The sequence below is a fragment of the Amblyomma mixtum genome, chromosome 5 (genome assembly GCF_055824585.1).
Source record: "Amblyomma mixtum isolate Tamu chromosome 5, ASM5582458v1, whole genome shotgun sequence".
Lineage (NCBI taxonomy): Eukaryota > Metazoa > Arthropoda > Arachnida > Ixodida > Ixodidae > Amblyomma > Amblyomma mixtum.
In genome coordinates, this window is record NC_143016.1 from 42,388,312 (window position 1) to 42,408,745 (window position 20,434).

At 50.2% G+C, this 20,434-nt stretch overlaps 1 protein-coding gene across 1 annotated transcript; it reads left to right on the forward strand.

Moving 5' to 3' along the window:
* The first annotated feature begins 54 nt into the window (after positions 1-54).
* On the forward strand, positions 55-18,879 carry LOC149341908 (oxysterol-binding protein-related protein 9-like). Its single transcript, XM_089546710.1, has 10 exons — positions 55-268; positions 1,267-1,296; positions 2,803-2,965; positions 4,737-4,899; positions 6,210-6,294; positions 8,435-8,706; positions 9,729-9,851; positions 16,301-16,392; positions 16,917-17,052; positions 18,715-18,879. The coding sequence occupies exons 1-10, from the start codon at positions 55-57 to the stop codon at positions 18,841-18,843; spliced, it is 1,407 nt and encodes a 468-aa protein (XP_089402836.1). The 3' UTR covers positions 18,844-18,879.
* Positions 18,880-20,434: the final 1,555 nt, after the last annotated feature.

Sequence of the window (20,434 nt, forward strand, 5' to 3'; positions counted from 1 at the left end):
TTGTCTGGTTGTGGCGGCCGGTGCGACCGAGTCTCGTCCCTCTGCGCGCCGGGGATGTCCGGGCCGCCGCCGGGCGGCTCTTCGTCGGGGCCTCCTGGGTCGGAAAAGTCCGCGGAAAAGTCGGCCTCCGACAGGTCCACCCAGAGCAGGACGGGCAGTTCCCTCATCTCCCCATCGACCAGCAAATCGTCAAAGTCGTCCCCGTCGACCAGCAAGGGAAGCCGCCGGGAACCGGTTGGAGCCGCCGCCTCCACTGACCCCTACGATGGTTAGAACTCCACCCATTTCGGTCAGCGCTGCAGGTCGAACGATGTCGATCGTAAAGAGGTCAATGCGCAACATTAACCGAAGATGTGAACGCGTGACATTTATTTTTTTACATTTCCCCTGGAGTTGCGGCTCCGGAAGCGTTCGCAGCGCTTACCAAGGTGTCGACCGTATTACGTCATGATGGTACGACAGAGAAGCCGTAAGGGAAAAAGAGGGCGCTGTTTGTGAACGCTGCGCGCTTCATAAGAGCACCTAACTTGGCTTGGATGCTCGCGGTGTCCTACCGGTAACCCGTCAAGCTAAAAAGAGAGGGGGTGGCTCAAGGCGCTTTTAACTTCGTTGCTCTGTTCGCGGCGCTCTCGGGCAGGCATCATGTGACCAGGAGCGGTATTAGTAAACCTGACCGCTCCCGGGTGTGTTCTAAGCTGTAGGCCTTTCAAGTAGAGCTTAGGGTGCTGTTATTTTTGAATTTTATTACGAAGGCCCATACCTAAATTGCTGTTTTGCGCTCGTTAGTGGCAAGATAGTTGTTTCATTACTGCAGTTAAAAAAAAAAAGCATTTCGTAACAGATGGCATAGTGATTTTCGAATGAGAAAATTTGCTTTTGTTGATGGGCATTCTTTGTTGCCGCAGGATAGTTTGTCGAGCTCGTTGCTGTTACACGAAGTTATCGCAGTCTCACGTGCCCTGTGCAGAAAAGAAAGGGCATTTTGATTAATTGATGAGGAATGTATAGGTTGGTTATAGAGCGAGCACCTTTCTTCTAGTACTAAATCGTACTGAAAGCAAGATAGATAATCACCTGAATGTTGGGATCAGCACCATTGCGTCATATGGCGCTTTCAGCTCTCTGACAGTGGAGGTTGTGATGTATTTAGTTGCTTGTGTTTAAAAAAACACATGCCGATGGAGCTGTAACGTTAGACACGCGATGAATGCGATGATCAGAGAAACTTGAACGCATATATCTGATATTCTCCTCTTCGCTTTTCAGTTGCTTGCGAACAAGAGGAAGATGAAGATCGTAAGTAACTATCTACTAATTGCGAGAAAACTGTCATAGTATTTAAGTAAATAGTTTTTCCTATCTCTTTCACTTTGCGATCGCTTTCAGAATTGGCAAGGCCGTTCGTTGTTCGAGACAGCAATGACAGCGAGTTCGGAAAAGAAATGGCTGCTGGTTCATGCTGACGACTCTTCGTTGTTGTCAACTTTTAGTTGTCTGACTCGTGCTCGAAATGGGTGCCTGCATGCGAGATAAATTGTCATTTAATCAGTGGACCAATTCATAATAAATAAATACCAAATAAATTCCGCACCCGATCGGTACTGATCAGAAAATAAGAGCCCAGTCATAACAAAAGGCGCACAGACACTTAATACTGCTTACGTGTGAGAAGGCGTAAGCCCGTCCGGCCACTTCGTGAACGCAGTCGCCGCGCGTTGCGGAGTGGTGTAAAGCGATGGCACGAAGCTGGAAATTCTACCCCTGCATGGCTCTGCGTAGCAGCCGCCGCCACACACCTTCTGACCTGCGCGCTACCTTCGTGAAGGCAGTCGCTGCTGTACCACGGCCCGCGCTGCCGTGGTAACTGCCACCTGCTGGGTTGCATGAGGACGCCATCTTTTATTGCGAAAGCAATACTGCTAACGGTTTGTGCCTTCAGCGTGGCGCGGCGGTAGTTACCATTGACTTTTAGCTCGACCTCTGTTGTGACGTCACACCAGCTGCGAAAAACTAGGGCAGCAGCTCGCGCCGTCAGTGTGGAGAGGCGGTAGCTACCAACAGCGGTGAGCCTCGCGCTCCTCCTCCCGCTAGGGGGCGCTACAGCCGGAGTGACGTCACACCAGCTGTTAAAAACCAGGGCCTCAGCTCGCGCCGTCAGTGTGGAGCGGCGGTAGCTACCAACGGCGGATCTGCCGTACCGTGTACGATGCCGTCTACTGCCAAGCTTAAGGAGAAGGCGGCTCGCCAGTGTGAAACCAGGAAGAAACAACGAGCTACGGAGACAGAAGAAGAACGTGAAGAACGACTTTCGAGACGACGTGCTCAATATGCAGCTCGGCGACTACGTACAAACTCTGAAGATTCGGGTGTGAGTTTGATGAGTGCGCTCAATAATGCCGAAGAGTCATCTCTTTCTAGTGTAGAACGTTGGAACGCGACTAAACGGCGCAGCCAGGGGAAATTGCTTTCGAAATTACTGGCCTTAACCAAACTAAGCCTCAGCCAATTTTTTTATGGGTACCATTGAGGTCACCCCCCCCCCCCCCCCCCCCAACCTACATACAAATATCAACCTCTTCACTTCGCTTCGCTTTAGGGTCTACGCTGGGATCAGTGAAATCGCTTGCAACTATCTCTGACTCGTTATGTCTACCCATTGTTTTGAACTTAAACTTTCTCGTCGATTGTCTCAAAGGTTAAAACATGCTCGTCTTGATAGGTGGAAAAGTCAAAGCGCAGCTCGGGCCTGGCCCTTGCATGCTGCAACTGACGCGTCCTGCTTGGTTCGGACAACTGTCGCAGTGTGCAACGTGGAAAACCAGAAAGGCGTGTTCTCGCACCTGCTTTCGCAAGTGCACTTCGGCATGGACCTGACTAAGGTGACCTTGCCCACGTTCATTTTGGAGAAGCGCTCCCTTCTGGAGATGTACGCCGACTTCTTCGCCCATCCGGACCTCTTCGTCAGGTGAGTCACCCGAGGGGCCACCAAGGCAGCCACGTGCACTCACTGCGGTCCTAGTGGGCGTTGTGGTAGTTTTCGCACTAGCGCCAGATTCACAAATTCGTTCGCATTTTCGGCCTTCGAGCGAAGCTGATGATGCATGCGGCACACAGACTGCGTGGCTGCGTTCTCCGCTTCTGATCTCTGCCAGAGTCTGGTTGCTGATCACGTGTTGCGTTCGCGCTTTCCGCGTCCCAAGACAGGAGAGCTCGCAGACCTGTTCTAGCAGATCTGCTTGAGGCAGGAAATGCCCTCAAGGTCGAGTTGCCGACATATTTTGTACTGCGTAACAAATAAGAAACAGCGTGAGGAACGTGGACAAGCACAAAAACTGAGACGCACGCGACAGCTGTCTACCAAACGAAAATTTATTTCGGAGCGAAACGCTTGAATAGTTAGCAGGAAGAGGTCGGAAGCAAAGCATCGTTGCCCAATCGCCGGATATCAGTCACTCCAAAGTTAAAAACGATTTCAAGAAAGGATGCAAAAAATGAAATTAACACGTTCTCTGAGTGCTGGATCAACGGTGGGTCACATCGTGCATTCCTGGTGCGGGGCATGAACATCGAGCCCCCGGAATGAGGCCACGCCAGATTCTTCAAGGACCCTGCCGTCCATTTGCGGTTCTGAGAAGTTGGCTCCGCCGGTGGCTAAAATGATGGATCTCGCCGTAGCCAATGAAATTTAAAGGAGGCTCACCGGTGGGCCACCACGATTATTGCTCCGAAAATTGCTGCTTCAGTGAACGTGTTAAAGGCGATACAAACCGACGGTCTAAAGGGCCATGATTGAAGAATAACCAGTAAAAACGTGGCGAAAAGGGCTGGGTATATGCGATAAAACCATAAAAGGGACAGGAAAGACATGTCCAACGTTGTCAGACAAAAATTTTGTATTTTGAAAAACTAAGATACTGCTATAGAAATATTGAAGGTAATAGTCCATTCTTCTAATGAGTAACAAACTTTCTTTTAACGCATTTCCATCGCTCGCATGGAGCAGCTAAGAGTGCCATAAAAAACAAGGAGTGCTTCCGACGATAGCAAGAGCGCTAATAGCAAAAAAAAAAAAAAAAAAATTCCAGACTGCCGTCGGGTGGTCGGCGGATATATTGATTATTGTACTGAAATTTTCCGATATATGAAAAAATGGCGTTCATAAACTGCTTCCCACTCAAAAATGCTCTTCTCCTGAAATGTTGAGCATGAAATGTTGAGCATGTGGAGCGATGGCCTAGTAGGTTGAACACTCGCCTCTCATGCGGGAGGAGCGGGGTTCGATCACCGGCGCCGCTGGGTACGCATCGGTGATACAATAGGTAAAAGCCTTCCCCTGCCTGGTGCTCGGCTTCTACAGGATGAATTGCTCGGGAAGTGGGTCTGACCCCACCTTGAGTAGACGAAAACACCTTGTGTCGCGGCGCTCCTAGGGCACAGACACCCATGCCATAAACATCATCATCATCATCATTTGCGAAATTATTCTGGAGCCTACGTCGCCCTAATGCATCCCTCAGAGCCCATGTGCCGCTTCGGGATGATAAAGTGCGCATATGCAATGATATAACGGCAGTGTGAGGCTAGAAGGCTTTATTAAAGCTCACTTTCCCAAACGTCACTCCATTGTGCAGTGGGCGCGCTCCTCAGCTAGTGCCTGGGTCGGTGCGCAATCAAATACGGGCAGCTACTCTGACTGCATTGGCTAATAATGGTGTGCGATATCCCACGTCACGCAGCATCGTTGACCGCCGGGACGCCAAAGAGCGCATGGTGGAGGTGGTGCGCTGGTACCTGTCCGCTTTCCACGCCGGCCGCAAGAGCTCTGTGGCCAAGAAGCCGTACAACCCGATCCTGGGCGAGATCTTCCGCTGCTACTGGAGGATCGGCGACAAGCCGGGCGTCAGTGCGATCTTCCCCGATACTCGAAACCTTTGCAAGCCAGATGCGCATTAGTTGTGAATTGGGATGTGCTTTTTTTAAAAAAAAAAAAAAAGCAGGCATCTTCCTCAAAGTCATTGCATATTTTTCAGCTTGGGTAGGTTTACCTTCGTCATAGTGCTCATGCGCTTCAAGTCACCCTGCCTGCCAAATGTATGACGCAACATGGTTATTGCCCCTGTTTCCGTGGAGGCGAAGCGCCAGGCTCGCATGTAATTTTCGATGTCAGCACACATTAAAACATCCCGGGGGGTAGAAATTATTTCGGAGCCCTCCACTATGCCGTCCCTCATAGTTTATGTCGCTTTGGAAGGTGAAACTAACTCAAACAAACTAATGCTACTACTACTACTACTGCTGCTAGTACTACTGCTACTACTACTACTACTACTACTACTACTACTACTACTACTACTACTACTACTACTACTACTACTACTACTACTACTACTACTACTACTACTACTATTATTATTATTACGACTACTATTACTACTACTATTACTACCACTGGTGCTGTTGCTACTATTGCTGCTGCTACTGTAAGTACTACAGGTACCGTTAACATTTCTGGTGCTGCTACTGCTACTACTTTTAACGCCATAGCTTAAAAGGTCGCGTTACGCAGAAAATCCGGCGTCAGCATTGCCAGCGTTGTGAGCGAAAACTCCTGAGCATGACTCTGGCAGGTGGCGTCCAGAGAGCAACCCAGGAGGCAGGTGGGCTACCAGGTCACGTGACCTTGCGGCGTCATCACAACCTGTCAACCGGATTGTGAGAAAACTGTCCACCGAAGCAGGTGGCAGTTACATAATGATTCGTCGCTCGGGAAGAGCAACCTGGTTCGCTGAACACCCACCGGTGGGTGCACCTGTCACCGCAGGGCAGTGGCGCGTCTCTTAACCGCTGCACCACTGCGCCAGAAGGGGCATGAGGACTGCCAGAAATCTGTGAATGTAAATTGGAGAATGACCTTCTGCATATGGGAATTAAGCCATTACGCTATTGCGTCATACTCTTCAGATGCAGCATAAATGTCTCCTCCAATATTTTACTTTTGCTGCCCCTCCACTACTGCCAGAGTTCCACTGCTACTACTGCCACTGTCTCTTACTACTGCTGCTAAGGTCACCACCATTACGACTACAATTACTGCTAGATGAAAATTTACGAGAAATAAGTGCGTACAGGCCTGTAGTTCGCGTGTTCCACTGTGTGTCATGATCATCTAAAATGCAGGGCGCTTTATCAGACACACCGGGTAAACGCAGGCGCCAGTTCCCGACGGGCCAGTGCCCTGGGCTACCACGAACGACCTGGCCTTCATCGCTGAGCAAGTGTCCCACCATCCACCGGGTAGGCCTCTCTCATGCATGCCAGCGTTTACGAAATTGCTGAAAAATAAAGGCGAGCGTATCCTTAAATATTTTCAGTGCCGTTCACTATACTGTTTTCCGGGCCTGCTCCGGGGCCGACAACAGATCTCTAAAGACACTAATCTCTCAGGCGGAAAGAGAAACTGCCCAGAATTCTCGATCCCAAAGTGGCCTTGCTAGAGCCGCCGTAAAATTTTTAAAAACATTTCGATCAGCGCGCACAGTTTTTTCTTGTGCGCTGATATGCTGGGAGCAACTAGTGAGCGAGCTAGAGACCACACGCTGACAAAAGTATGACAGCGCAAAGAAGTGCTACCGCGGTCGCGTGAACATAGTTCTTTGAACAGTGCGACTTCCATCGCGGAACGTGCCTTTAGGGCGCTTCGTATTAATCTTCTAAGAATTTATACGCGCTCGTACTTTTTTCTTACAAAAACTTTGCTGGGTTCAAAGCATGGACGTATCACGACACGGTGCCCTAAAGGCCGTTTGTCTCGCCGACGGAAAGCAGCGCCGGAATCCAACGTAAGCTAAATGGAAGATCGCATTGGAGAAAACGATGAGAGTAAAGAGCAAGCGACACTTTTTAAAGAAGAAACATGATGCATTTAGTAATCACTGGGTAATGTATGCCGATATGTGACCACGTGGAAAGAGATGGGCACCAATAGCTTCATCGCACAACATTGCTTCGTTATCAAGCGTTTTGTGTGGCGACTCAGAATTAGAATCCCATATTTACAAAATAATGTCGTCAAACTCCATCAATACCAGGACCGTCACATTTCCACCGTAATCTCTGAACAGTTGTCGGTCCTTTCAGTCTGACGCTAGTCGAGAACCGTTCACAGTATCGAAGTGAAATAATGTACTGCCAGGCCGAAATGAAACGCTAACAACACTTGTGAACAAAACAAAATATCTTACCTGTGCACTGACTCAAGTTTCATATTCAGGTTGTGTGTGTGTGTGGTATTCATATTCATTGCAGGTTGCAAAGAAATATCTCGCTGCAAAGTGGAAACGTGCCGCATATTCGTGTTCTCGCTTATTCCAATCTGTACTTGAAGCAACTCTTGGCAAGGCATCAACATTCTACCCTAGATGCTTCAACACGCACGCACGCACGCAAGCACGCACACACACACACACACACACACACACACACACACACACACACACACACACACACACACACACACACACACACACACACACACACACACACACACACACACACACACACACACACACACACACACACACACGCACTCACACACACACGCACACACACACACACGCACGCACACACATTACGCGCGCGCCTTCATCGTCTGGGTTTACTGGCGTGAGCATAAACTCATCTACACGGGCATGGCTGTTGAAAATCTAGGTGAATCCGCCAATCGCATTTAAAGAATGGTGAGGTGTTGTGCTTTTTCACCTTGCCAGTTGCTGTATGAGTTTTTATAGTCTATTCAAAGCTCAAATCAAGGAGAAGGAAATTACTTCATTAATGAGCGATAGATTAGAGGCTCAGAGGATTCCGGGCATAGAGTATCAGGGCGCGCTAGTCGTTTAGGTGATCCGAGTGAGTTTAGCTTAACTTGAGGGGCAGTTTGGCTCATACCCCAGGCAGAAAAGGATGAAATGAGAAGGCTAAGTGGTGCTTGCGGAATATGTCAGTTTCGGTGAAGCTAATGAGCCAGTATGCTTCGAGAAAGGAGTCAATCGGTCACGTTCTTCTCTGACCGCTTTATTGGCCACTCACATTACAGCACATTGCGGCGGCAGTCGTGAAGCAAGTAGGCGTTTGAAATCATCCGGGCCAGCCCTGTGTGCATGTCTTCGGTGGCTGGCTTATGCATCTCAGTATAAAAACCCAACAGGAAATTCCTTCGTCACAACAGGTTTCTATGGATATGAACTTGTAGGACCAACAGAAATGTTCGTAGTAACAGCAAAAGTTTCTGTAGTATTGTGCTGTCCCTTGTCGTAACGACAGAACAACCAGAAAGTGCTACAGTACTAAGGAGAAATTGCTTGCTGCTACAAAACGGCGAAATATTTTCTTTTATTTTGGGTACGATTTCGACTGGGCCCGCACAAACGGTGTCCAGTGTCCGCCTTCTACGCGGAGCACGTGGCCAAAGGCATCTGCTGCAGCGCCTACATCTGGACCAAGTCCAAGTTCCTGGGCATGTCCATTGGCGTGCACAACGTGGGCCAGGGCACCATCCAGTTCTTGCGTCACGACGAGGAGTACACGGTGAACTTCCCCAGCGGCTACGGCCGCTCCATCTTCACCGTGCCCTGGATCGAGCTCGGCGGCACCGTCGACATCAAGTGCGAGAAGACCGGCTACAGCTGCACCATCCAGTTCCACACTAAGGTTGTGCTATGGACTGGCTGTGCACGTGACTAGTTTCATTACACAGCTGTACACAGGCCGGACTCAGCAATTGTTTCGGTTCTGCTCCCTTGTAATGGCCGCCGGTGTTGACTGGCCGATCCCGCCCGTGGTGTATCTCGAGGCAAGGACAGAGGATGAAATCTGAATGAAGTAGCTATGTTATCCTTGCACTGACAACATTGAGGAAACTGGGGAGGAAGTTAGCTATTTCGGGGCGCAGACTGGAAACTCTATTCGTGTCTCTCCTACTGATGGGAGAGGGGTGGGCAACGGGAAAAGCGTGAATTGGCGCGTGTTGAAGAGAGACGGTTTCTTTATGTTTGAATTATGTTGAGTCATGCGTATTCACTTAGGTGTAATTATTAGTATTGTTTGAGCGAGTTGGTTCATTTCTTCAGAGTTACGCATCTATAGGGACAAACGAAGTAACGTAAACGACATGAACATGCACAGCCATTGACAAAAGTGTACGGGACGCGTTTTCGCGGAAAAAAGAAATTCCTGCGTTGCCTCGCCAGCCAGTCAACTAGCATTTTTCGATAGGATGAAACACCTATGTCGCCTCGAGCTTCATTACTTTTAATGAAATTGCTTTGCCCGACCGCACGGAAATAATTTTTTTTTTTCACGCGAATCCACATCTTGCGATCTTTTGCCCATGGCTGTATATGCACACACATGTCGTGTATGTTAATTGGTTTGCCCCTGTCTTCCTTGCGCAAGCGCGTAGCTTTGAGGTTAGGCACAGTAAGCTCACACAGATGCTCACTTGGCGAGCTCACGTGCAGACACGAAAAAAAAATTAAGGTAACAAACGAGAGCGCGTTAATGCAGGCCGGTTGGCGCCCCCAAATGGCTGCTCTAACTGGATACACAGCCAGTGGTGCTTTTTTGCCTTTTGTTCACGTAGAGGACGGCAGCACGCATCGACTAGCTCGTTGGGGAAAAGTAACATGTTCACAATTCGAGACATTAACTATTATTGAAATCCCTCGGTGCAGCCCATGATTGGCGGCCAGAAGCATCAGCTCACGGCGGAGATTTTCCCTCCCAACGACAAGCGCCCTTTCCTCACGGTGGACGGAGAGTGGAATGGCGTCATGACTGCCAGGAACATTCACGGGGTGAGGAGGCGTTCGCATGCCCCGCTTCACTCGCTTTTTGTCTGCATATTTTAATGCGAGAGCATTAATACCCCCATGTCGGTAAAAAACTGTCCGTCGTTGACGTTGGCGTGACCCGAATTTTGCTAAGTTTGCGCTGGCCTGTCGCCCCCTTTTGAAGATAACACGTTGAAAGTCCGCATGGTAGAAAGACCGGCTGAAAGCTCCCGCAATAAGCAGGATGGGAAGACACTATTTTGACCGATGTCACGTCACCCAAGTTGTTAAGGATAAAACAATAAGGCTGTCATGCGTGCATAGAGCGGTGGGCTTTGGTGCCCAACCATAGTTGGGTTGGCAGACGGTTTGAAGTGCCGCTTCGCGCTCACGACACAGGAACATTGGTGCGAGGCGGCTGTCGTGTCTCCTGCTTTTCTGACTCTCAAAAGCGTTGTGGAATTGAATCATGCCTTCGGTTTAATATCTGGTTACGTTAATGTTTGGCTAGAAGCTACACGCGGGACGTCTCTCACGTGGAGTCTTGTCCTGTCCGTTCTCCCTGTGTTTTGCGTGTTTTTCTGTGCGCCGTTTTTAGATGGAGAGTCATAACCCCGTGAAATGCAATTATTCTTTGCGAATTTTTTTTTCAACTTTCAGTGCACAGTCAAGTTGGGGGAAATGCCCTTATACGATCACGACCCTTACACACATGTTTACGGTATACAGTTACGCACGAGAAACGCTGCGTACAAATGCTACAGAAATGCCTTTTCACTGGGTGCTCAGAGGAGTCCATGCATTATGTCGAGGCTATTTTTTCCAATATTTTTACGCATCTTCCATGGCAGGGAATCGGGCCAGAACTACTCCAGCCGGCCGTGAGCAAGATGGCGATCGACTTCCGCTTGACCTCCTTCTCAGCCATGTGTCATTGCTCCCTCCTCCGCAGCATCGCCTCTATGCGGCCTGCTTCCGTCAGATGGAAGAGCTGAGAGGAAGGGCGCACAGGGGTTAGACACGAGCATAGAGTTTCTTACTATTACCTAGAGGGAAAGCTGGCGGCGCTGCACTTCAGCCACCATGGACGCTCAAAGCATCATGGGGCGGTGAGCTACTTGTTGCGGAACAGTCGTAGTTTTTCGGGAGCACAGAGTGGCACTACTAAGACGTTTCATTCCGAAAACGTTGCTCGTGTGTGCGCAGACGACTTTCGCGCGAACGCAGTGTGCTAAAACCATAGTAGTATGAACGCACAGACACACAACGCCAATAAAAGGTTTAACTTTTCCGAAATGCCATTAAAAAACCTCTTAAAGTATCTAAGCAGCAACATTTTTTTAAACATATTTAGTTTTAAAAATGCGCCTGTTAATTACTAAATATTATCTTTTTTAGTGTTCATTACTAGGCCAATAGGAAAGCTAGCCATCTCATATTTTGGGCAAACTTTGCATTTACCTGCTTTTCTGCTCGTTTGTTGCAATTTACAGGCAGGATATTGAATATTAGGACATCCGTAGTTATCTAGCAGCTTTATTTTTCTATTATTTTTTGGCCAAAAGTTGTAGTTCTGCAGTCGGTAGCTCACCGCCAAATGATGCTTTGAGCGCCCATGGTGGCTGAAGTGGTCTCGAGGGGCCTCCATGCAAACTCCCATAGACGGGTTGTCAGCTTTCCCTCTAGGTAATAGTAAGAAACTATGGACACGAGTACCACAACACTCAGTAGGAAGGTATCCAGCCTCAAGCACGATCTGACGGGCGGTAGTGGCACGGCTTCATCCGAGCGACGTGCACAACATTTCCACGCGGTGGTCGGTGCGATGAGCGGGCTTGGGTTGCTGGTGCAACTTCGTTCCTAATGCGACGGATAACACGACAAGGACCTAAGTATCGGCCCAGTAACTCTTCCGACAGTCCACGGCGACGAACGGCTGTCCAAACCCACACATGGTTGCCTGGCTCGTAAGTAACGAATCGCCGTCCGAGGTTGTAGCGGCCAGCGTCTAGATTCTGTTGACGGTGTCCTTGCTGTCTGGCCAGTTGCCATGCTTCTTCCGCATGATGAACAAAAGCAGCGACGTCGAGGTCAAGCTCACTGTAACACTGAGTGTCGACGGACAACATGGCATCCAATGAAGTAGTTACTGGACTACCGAAGACAAGCTGTAAGGGGGTGAACCACATCGTCTCCTGAAGGGCCGTACTGTAAACGAACCTTACGTATGGGGGAATCTGGTCCCACGTTTTATGCTCCACGTCAACATTCATGGAGAACATGTCGTTGAGGGTTCTGCTGAGTCATTCCACCAAGTCATTTGTCTATTGGTGGTACGCTGTCGTACATCTGTGGGTGGTGTGCTTCATAATGAGCATAGTCCGAGTTAAACGGGCCGTGAAAACAGCTCCACGGCCGGTAAGGATAACCTCAGAGGCATTATGAGGCAGGACAATGTTAGGCGCAAGACTCATTCATAACAGAATAATCGGCCCCAGTATCGAGTAAGGCGGCCATGTCGACTCCATCAGCCGTTAGACACAAGCCGCAGGTAGCGCGTCGGATGCTGTCGCTACCCGTTCCCAGAGAAATATCGTTGTGTGGTAAGGAGGGCGTGGGAGGATCTTCACAAGTCTCGACGTCAGCGGCCTTGCCTCCAGAGGCAACTGGCATTTGTTTTCCTTGCGTGGACTGCGGGAACGGCGACAGGTGTAGCTTGCGTTTCGACGGGTGCTTGGAGAATGGTAGCGCATCGGCGACTGAGATCGACACTCGCGGTGGTCGGACGTGATGTGATTCTGGCGCGCCGACAGGTGAGATGGCACCTCAAGGGGCGTTCCGGCCTCGAGCGGCGGGTGTCATTTGATGAACAACAGATGTCGGGGACCCGCGAGAACCTTCGGCTGGCCGGAAACCCCCTACCGCAGTCGACTCTACCTCGACAGCAACCTTCTTTCCCTTAGATTCAACATGTGAGGGGGCGTGACCCTTAGTGCGGTGTTGTGTTTGTGCGCGCAAGTGAAAGCTCTAGGCCCCTCCCACTCCGGCGTGGGCGTCCTCAACCTAGGGACTTTAGGGAACGAGAACAGTATAAAACTCGAGAACGAATGCGGCAGAGTAGTCTCACTTCAGTCTCACTTCTAATCTCTTTTTTGTAAAAATGTAAATAAACCCACTCGTAATCTTCCTCCCATCACCCAACTCATTGACACGACGGCACTCCTGTCCTGGTGGTGGGAACGGGCGTCGGCTTGACCGTGGTTCCGTCAAACCAGCAGCAGCAGCAAGCGAGCAGCGACTCCGAACCCTCATATCCAACAGGCCGTTCGTCGTTGCGAGGTCGAGGATCGTCCGGTGCTAAATCGCACAGGACTACGCCCTGTAGAGGTGGCCCGCCTCGCCACAGTTATAGCAGAGGGACCGGCCGTCCGGACCACGCCGCACTTCGCCGTCGTTGGTAGGCTGGCGGAGCGGGGTCAGAAGAGGGACCCCGCGGCTGCACTGATGGAGTCTTGGCAGTGGTGTCGTACCCCGAGGCCTGATGTAGTACAGACGCGCATGTGGTCCTTGCGTCAAACCAGCGGGGAACCTCAGACACTTGGTGTCGTTGCGCTGCCCGACGACTTCACTCCGCGACGGAAAAGATGGCATGTTTGGAAGGCGTCCGGTGGGCCTGCAGTTCCCCTCCTACGACGGACCAGATCAGCTAGCGTAAAAGGCCCAAAGGTTTTGAGGTCGCGATTGCACTGGCGGGCTCACTGTTCGAGCGTCTTCTCCATTGCGGCCGCCTCGGCGAGAAACTCGCCAGAGTGCGCGGTGGGCTGCGCACGAGTCCCGCGAAAAGCTCTTGCTTGGCACACCGCATAAGGGGACGAAGCTTCTTGTCTTCCATCATATTGGGGTCCACGCGCTTAAAAAGACGGGTCATATGCTCTAAGTACATGCGCACATCTCGTTTTGACGCTGGTTGCGCGACTGTAACGGAGCTTCTGCTCGCTCTCGGCGTTGGGAAAAGTGGCCAGCAGGTTGTGACAGAAGGCCTCCTAGGATGGAAAAGAAACATCATGGTTTAGAAACCATGTTTAGGCCAACTCTTCAAACGGTCTTCGCTGCAGCAGTTCCAACAGGTGTCGGTCTCGAGCTAATCCTCGCCGTCCTCGAACACTTCGTCATGAAAAGACGGGTTTTCGCGGCTGATGGCGTAAGATATGCGCCGAGAGCCTGCTCTCAGTTGCCATGGCAGCTTTCGACGTCGTAGGTTACAGCACCCTTGTGGCAGCAGGAAGGGATCCGAACTCAGGGTCGGGGTGAGAGCTGTGCTGGTCCGGAAGCGCATTCAGCACCTCCACTAAATTTGTAACGAATAATCTATGCGGAGAACTACTAGTCCAGCCGGCCGAGCGTGAGGGGGCAAGATGGCGAACCATTTCTGCTTCTTCGACTTCTACTTCTTACTGTTCTTCGCCTTGCACATCTTACAAGTTGATCTGGATAGCCAGGGTAATCCTTCCCACGTCACCACGTATGCAGTCTCCGCGTTCAAAACACATAGTTGTTCTCTCTATATACATCAAACTGAGTTTAAGCTTGAATTATTCAGGTGAGCTCTGCCCTGCAGTCGCAAAAGTGGGCCTGCAAAAACTCGGCATGGACGGCCTAGGATGCGTTGCTCGGCTGGGAAAGCACAATAAACACAATATATATCTGTCGGACCAAGACAACAAAAACAGAATCTTTAAATGACGTCGGTCAGATCGTTACGAAGGGAGGGGAGTTCACCGTAGTAAACCAATACAATCCATTTCCTTTCCATTCCATTTGGTTATCTCCCATTGGTTGCTGCTCCCACTGCAGCAGGGCGTTAGAGGAGACATCACGCTGTGGTGACAGAACCAAGCTTATGACGATTCCTGCATGCATTAACACGTCTCGAGCCAAAATCACTCTGGCCTACTCCGGCGCCCAGGAGTGACGAAGCACGACGACACATTTGACACGCCTGACGAGCTTTACCACCCCTAATTCAGTCTTGGCGAACAAACTGGGCGTCGTGTGCGCGATGAATGGGCGCAACGTGGTCCGTGTGACTCAGCCGGACTGGATGCGGCTGCTCGCCAGGGGTGGTGCCGCGACTAGGCCGGCTATGTCTGTGATCAGCCGTTCGCTTTCCTACTCCCGCCGTTGCTTTCATCACATTGGCGTCAAAGCGAAATGAAATGGCTCGTGGCAGAATATGGTCCCCGCTGGCGCTATGACAGTAGCTGGAGTATGTGAGCTGTCGATTATTTAAAAAAATAAATCTAATTATTTTGCGAGATCGCGTCGTTGTGAACCCTCCACCGCCCCCCCCCCCCCCCTTCCCCCCTCGCAAATACATCTCTACATCCCTGTTGCAAACAACCTGAATGGTCACGCATAAACTGTAAGATCAGCCATGGCCGCCACGCCTCTTAAGCGCCATTAAACTCCCACTGCCCCTGTTCACCCCTCCCTCATTCTACATACTCATCCATGACTGTTTACTGCACCCGGTGACTCCAACCCGCCAATTTCACAAGCAGTGGCGTCCCCTGAGGAGTGCTTCCGAGAAAACTGGCTGAAAATAAACGCACATTGCGACGCAGTTAAGAAACAGGAGCGCATGCGAAGTGGCAGGTGCGTGCTTGTCGTTCGCGCCTGTCGCTGACATAAACTGGGCATGCGCAATAGAAGCTGGCGGCTTATTTTTAGCCAGTGGAGCTCGAGCAGGGAAGGCCCGCATGCGCAGAGCCACACCCCCACTCCATCTCAAATGGATGGATTATACATGACGGATGAGCGACTATGGTACACGCGGTTGCAAGCGTGATGCACTGCCGTGCCTGCCACACGCCTTACCTCACCACCTTCTCACATCAGACTGCAATCTCTCCATGACAGGTTACCGCACCTGGCTTCTTCAGCACGCTCAGCAAACGGCTTTCAGAACAGTAGAGCTTAACAGTGGCGCAATGTGGGTGTGGCTGCGTAAACGGAGCAGACTTCCCACGGCCCTCCTGCCCACTGCCACACTACATGCTCCGGCTGGAGTCAGCCTTTAGTCGTATCACCGCAGCTGTCGTTGGAATTCGCGTTACCACCACGGTAGCACACGCAATTCTTTCAATCTCGTTCTTTCCTTCAGTTCCTTTCGTTCTCTCTTGAAACACGTACTCAGCGCCGTGAATACGCATTTTTCTTTGCTGACGGCAGCCTTCGAAGTAGGAACATTGTAGTGACAACTCCCATCTAAACAATCCGTCGTTTGCGCACGCACGCACGCACGCACGCACGCACGCACGCACGCACGCACGCACGCACGCACGCACGCACGCACGCGCGCACGCACAACGGCAGGCAGGCTGGCGCACATAAAACACGAACGACTGACACCCTGTTGCGCGAGTGTGTACCAGATGAGCGTCAATATGTGCTTCCTTTCTTTGCACCAACAGAACGAAGTTACTTTTATCGACACGACCACGCTGCCCATTACCAAGAAAATTGTTCAGCCAGTCAAGGAGCAGGAGCCAAATGAGTCACGCAGGTGAGCGACGGTTGATGTGGGGGCTCTGGCCTCCTCAAAAGGAGGCTTACTCTGTTCGATCGACTTGGCAATGTAAAGTCCCCCTGCAACATAGTATCGGCGAGAAAAGTATAGGTGCTCCACGAAAAGGAATTTAAAGTTTTGTAGGACTGCATTCAGAAGATCACAAGCGCAACAAATGCGTGTTATCATGCTCAGCATCTGCCGCAAGAGTAAACCGTCACTTCTGCGCCAGGTTTTGAGAAATGTATTTGATCTGTTTTCATGACCCATTTACTTCTTCTGCCAACATATATAGTACATGAGTAGTGCCTACAGCTCCACGTGCAGGTCGACGTTTAAGGCGCTGTCGTAACTGACAACTCCGAGACCATTGCGTCGACCGTAACACCGCACTGTTACCGAAATGGTTGTTAACAACACCGAGGGTCCGTGAGCTTTGATGCCGTATCAGAAGGTGACCGGGGCGCACCGTGGCTGTAGTGCAGCCTATTGGCACTAAGAGCCCACCCTTCGTGGCGCAGGATGTGGAAAGACGTGACGCTGCATCTGACGCGTAAGGACGTCGACAAGGCCACCGAGCACAAGTCCATTCTTGAGGACCAGCAGCGCAAGGACGCGGCGCAGCGCAAGGAGACCAACACCGCTTGGAAGACCAAGGTGCGAGCCCTCGGTAGTGCATGGGCGGTAAAGCCAGACTAGGGTCGTACTGTATTTGAGTACAGGGCGAACGTACCCAAACCCTCAACACCACGAAACAAACACTTCAACGCCCTAGAAATTGTAATTGCACAACAAAAACGATGGAGAATGAATGAATGCCAATGTTTTAAAGAAAGTCAACTAGTGGCCAGAGATCGTTTCCTCTATGTTCGGATGTCATCTATTCTCCATAACTTTTCGATAGGCTCCAATTGACGCCTGTAACATGTTTTGCAAGGAGCTTAACTTGCTTCCTGTGAGCTATAATGGACGGTAATCTGCATCATTTTTGCCATGTGCAGCATGCCTCCAGTATTTCCCGTGTTTCTCGCTTTTTGTGACGATGTCAGAATGACTGCGTTTGAAAAATGTTTTGCGCACTTGGCATGCTTTCAATTACCAGCCAAATTTCGTGGCCCTTGGCAGTCCTCCCCAGTTTTAGTTTAAGCATCTCCCGCTCTGCACAATGTTCATCGCTTCGATCTGTCTACTTCGTCCTCTTTTTATGGCGTTTTGTTTAACACAACTTTACGAGCAGCGCACTAACTTCTGAAAAATCCAATGTTAGCTTTCCCGCACGAAATTGGCATCGGGAGGTCTGTAGTGCGGCAAACACGGTACAGGAATAAAATATCGATGCGATGGGCTCTCTTGTGCGAGCGCGAAGCTTGGAAGATGGCGTCATCTTCGGCGCCCATAGCAGTGTGCCTTTTGTTGCTGTAATGCATCGCTGGTAGGAGAGAGAACGCAACAAGCTGTACGGCAAACGCGGAGTCTCGCGTAGACCGCGAGGAAGGAATAACCAGACAGCGCGGCAACTGCAACTCATGCGTGTTATTCCCTACAGGGTTTTCGGTAAGCACGCAGTTCTCGCATCTCGGAGGCATGTGACTGAATATGACCGTCGGCGGTGCCTACTCGCATGGCCATAACTTTCATGCATCATGTGCATCCGCTACAAGGTGCACCCACGAAATTCGTGCATTCAATGAGAGCGTTCGAATGGCGCCACAATCATATACGACAGTTTGGCGTAACACGACGCATCCGGCAGTCGTTTGATAGCATGCCAGTTTCCTGCGAACAGGAATGCGCAGGGCATAATTCGGAAAATGCAACGCGGAGCGAGGCAGCGCCGACGGACAAGGACAAACAAGAAACAAGGCGCATTCCGACTGCATAGCGAGCGATAGGACCAATGCTTTCAGCGAAGTAGCATGACTGCGGTGAGGAGCGATGGGAAATCACCCGGACGCCAAAGGGTTAACGGAGCTCGAATCGTGGACGAAGTCCGCAGGTTCGCCGGTGCTGGTGTCCATCTACACGACTCTCATATTTAACTTGCATAACTTGTTCGATAAGTTTCGTTCTCTCGGCCGTAATATTTCTTTTTATTAAGCGACGATGCTGAAAGACGTTGCGCTTCCGTGCACTGGTCTCTGCACGCTGTAGAGGAACGACAAGGACACTCGAGCCGAAGCAGTACACTCTCTCAAAAAAATAAATAAATAAATCAGTATCTCCATACCTACCGTCGCCACTGAAATGCGATCTGAACGAATCAACGAAACGGCCAATCGTGCTACTTTTCATGGGATATTTTTTCTTTCTTGGTCGCAGTTATTCGAGGCGCAGGGAGAAGAGGCATGGGTGTACAAGTTTCCGCTCAACAAGCGAATGGCCAAAAAAGGCGGCGCTCCGAAGAGGGACAGCAAAGACCTCAGCAGCACCACCAACGCGACTTCATGAGCAGGTGCATCCTCGATAACCCTCGGCAACGAACGCGTCTATGTATTACAATGGCCAGACCAGCGCCTTCGTAGCAGTGTGTAGCGTCTGGGCAAAAGGCCGACAGCTGCAGCTCGGGGTCCGCACAGAAAGACTTCAGCAGGACAGGCCTGGCGTCAGTGCTGCCCCTCGCAATGCGCTGTGTCTCGCGAAACGGCTTGGTCTTTTCCATTGCGCCATTTAGGCCCTTGTTTTTGCACGAAAGACTCCCAGGGACACCCGAGTGTGCGGTCCTTTAGTATATTGTATTTGCGCGAGAGCGTTGTTGGCGGTAACTACAGGCCGCGATACTAAATTAGGCTCCCCGTGGGCGCCGTTGCTCGCGTTCATCGCCTGCCGCGTTTCCCTAAGCGCGTCTCGTGAATAAATGCACTATGGTCGGGGCCAGGTGGTTCATTTTTGATGTGCGTATTTTGCGCGAAAGAGACGGGGACAAATGAGAAACATGTACTTAATGTGAACCGCACGTAACGGGAACACTTGAACATGTACTTAATGTGAACCGCACGTAACGGGAACACTTGAACACGCTGTTTTGTGGTCCGCATATATGCAGCCTGGCCATACAACGTGACGAGGCTCAAGACACTGCCAATCTGCCAGCTGCGCGCCGTTTGAAGTGATTTACTCTGGGTATCGCGGCTGAGTGAGAAAAACTGTTAGCGCTTCACGGGCTGGGAGGAAACGCGTTACGGCACTCATGTCTGATCCTCGAATCTGTTGAGTGACACGCTTGAGAAGTTTGTCGTGGGCGATTCGCGGCCTCAGATTAGGCGAAGTGGGTTTGGTTTGGTTTGGTTTGGTTTATGGGGTTTAACGTCCTATGGGGTTTAGTGTCCTATACTTCACATTAATACATACTCACCTTTCATATTGCATCGAGTCGTGGGGCTGGACGTATAGCACATACCTAGAGCCTATTAAAAAGTTACAGAAGCGAGCACTTAGAATAATTTCATTTTCTAGTTACACTGTACGCAGTAAGGCACTATTTACTAAACTACGCGTATTACCCCTCAATTTACTTCGTGAGAAAAGAACTGCTGAATGCGTCCATAAAATAATAACAAACAACCTCCCGTTTGACATATCAATATTTAACATCCCGCCACTTCCAACACGGAGCCGCACGTACGGCAATTTTAACTTGCCAGTGAAAAGAAATGTATATGGAGAGCGTCTCCTAGAGTTTACGGGCGTAAAAGTTTGGAATAATCTACCACATGACCTAAAGACTGCCTACAACTTCTCCATTAGAATAAAAAATTATTACCTTAAAAAGAATGACACACTTTGAGTTCATACTTTCATTTTTTAATAGTCGTCTTAGATATTTGCCAGATATTATTTGCATGTAGCCGAATCCTGATAGCTTGATTTATTTACAGATTTGTACATTTGCGTCTATTCTAAGGATGTTTGTGATTAAAAAGTGTGCACTGTAATCATTTTATCCTGTTCTTGTGTGTTGTACCCTTGTGATGCTTTGTAAATACTTAACAGCTATTTTCCCTTCGCTTTTTGTGATGCCTTAATTTTTGTATAAGTTCTA

Excerpts from the sequence above, each read along its gene's own strand:
- LOC149341908 (XM_089546710.1), top strand. The coding sequence starts at position 55 with ATGTCCGGGCCGCCGCCGGGCGGCTCTTCGTCGGGGCCTCCTGGGTCG. Across the intron at positions 1,297-2,802 it reads ACAAGAGGAAGATGAAGATC|TGTGCAACGTGGAAAACCAG; the intron begins GTAAGTAACTAT and ends CAACTGTCGCAG. Across the intron at positions 9,852-16,300 it reads CTGCCAGGAACATTCACGGG|AACGAAGTTACTTTTATCGA; the intron begins GTGAGGAGGCGT and ends TTGCACCAACAG.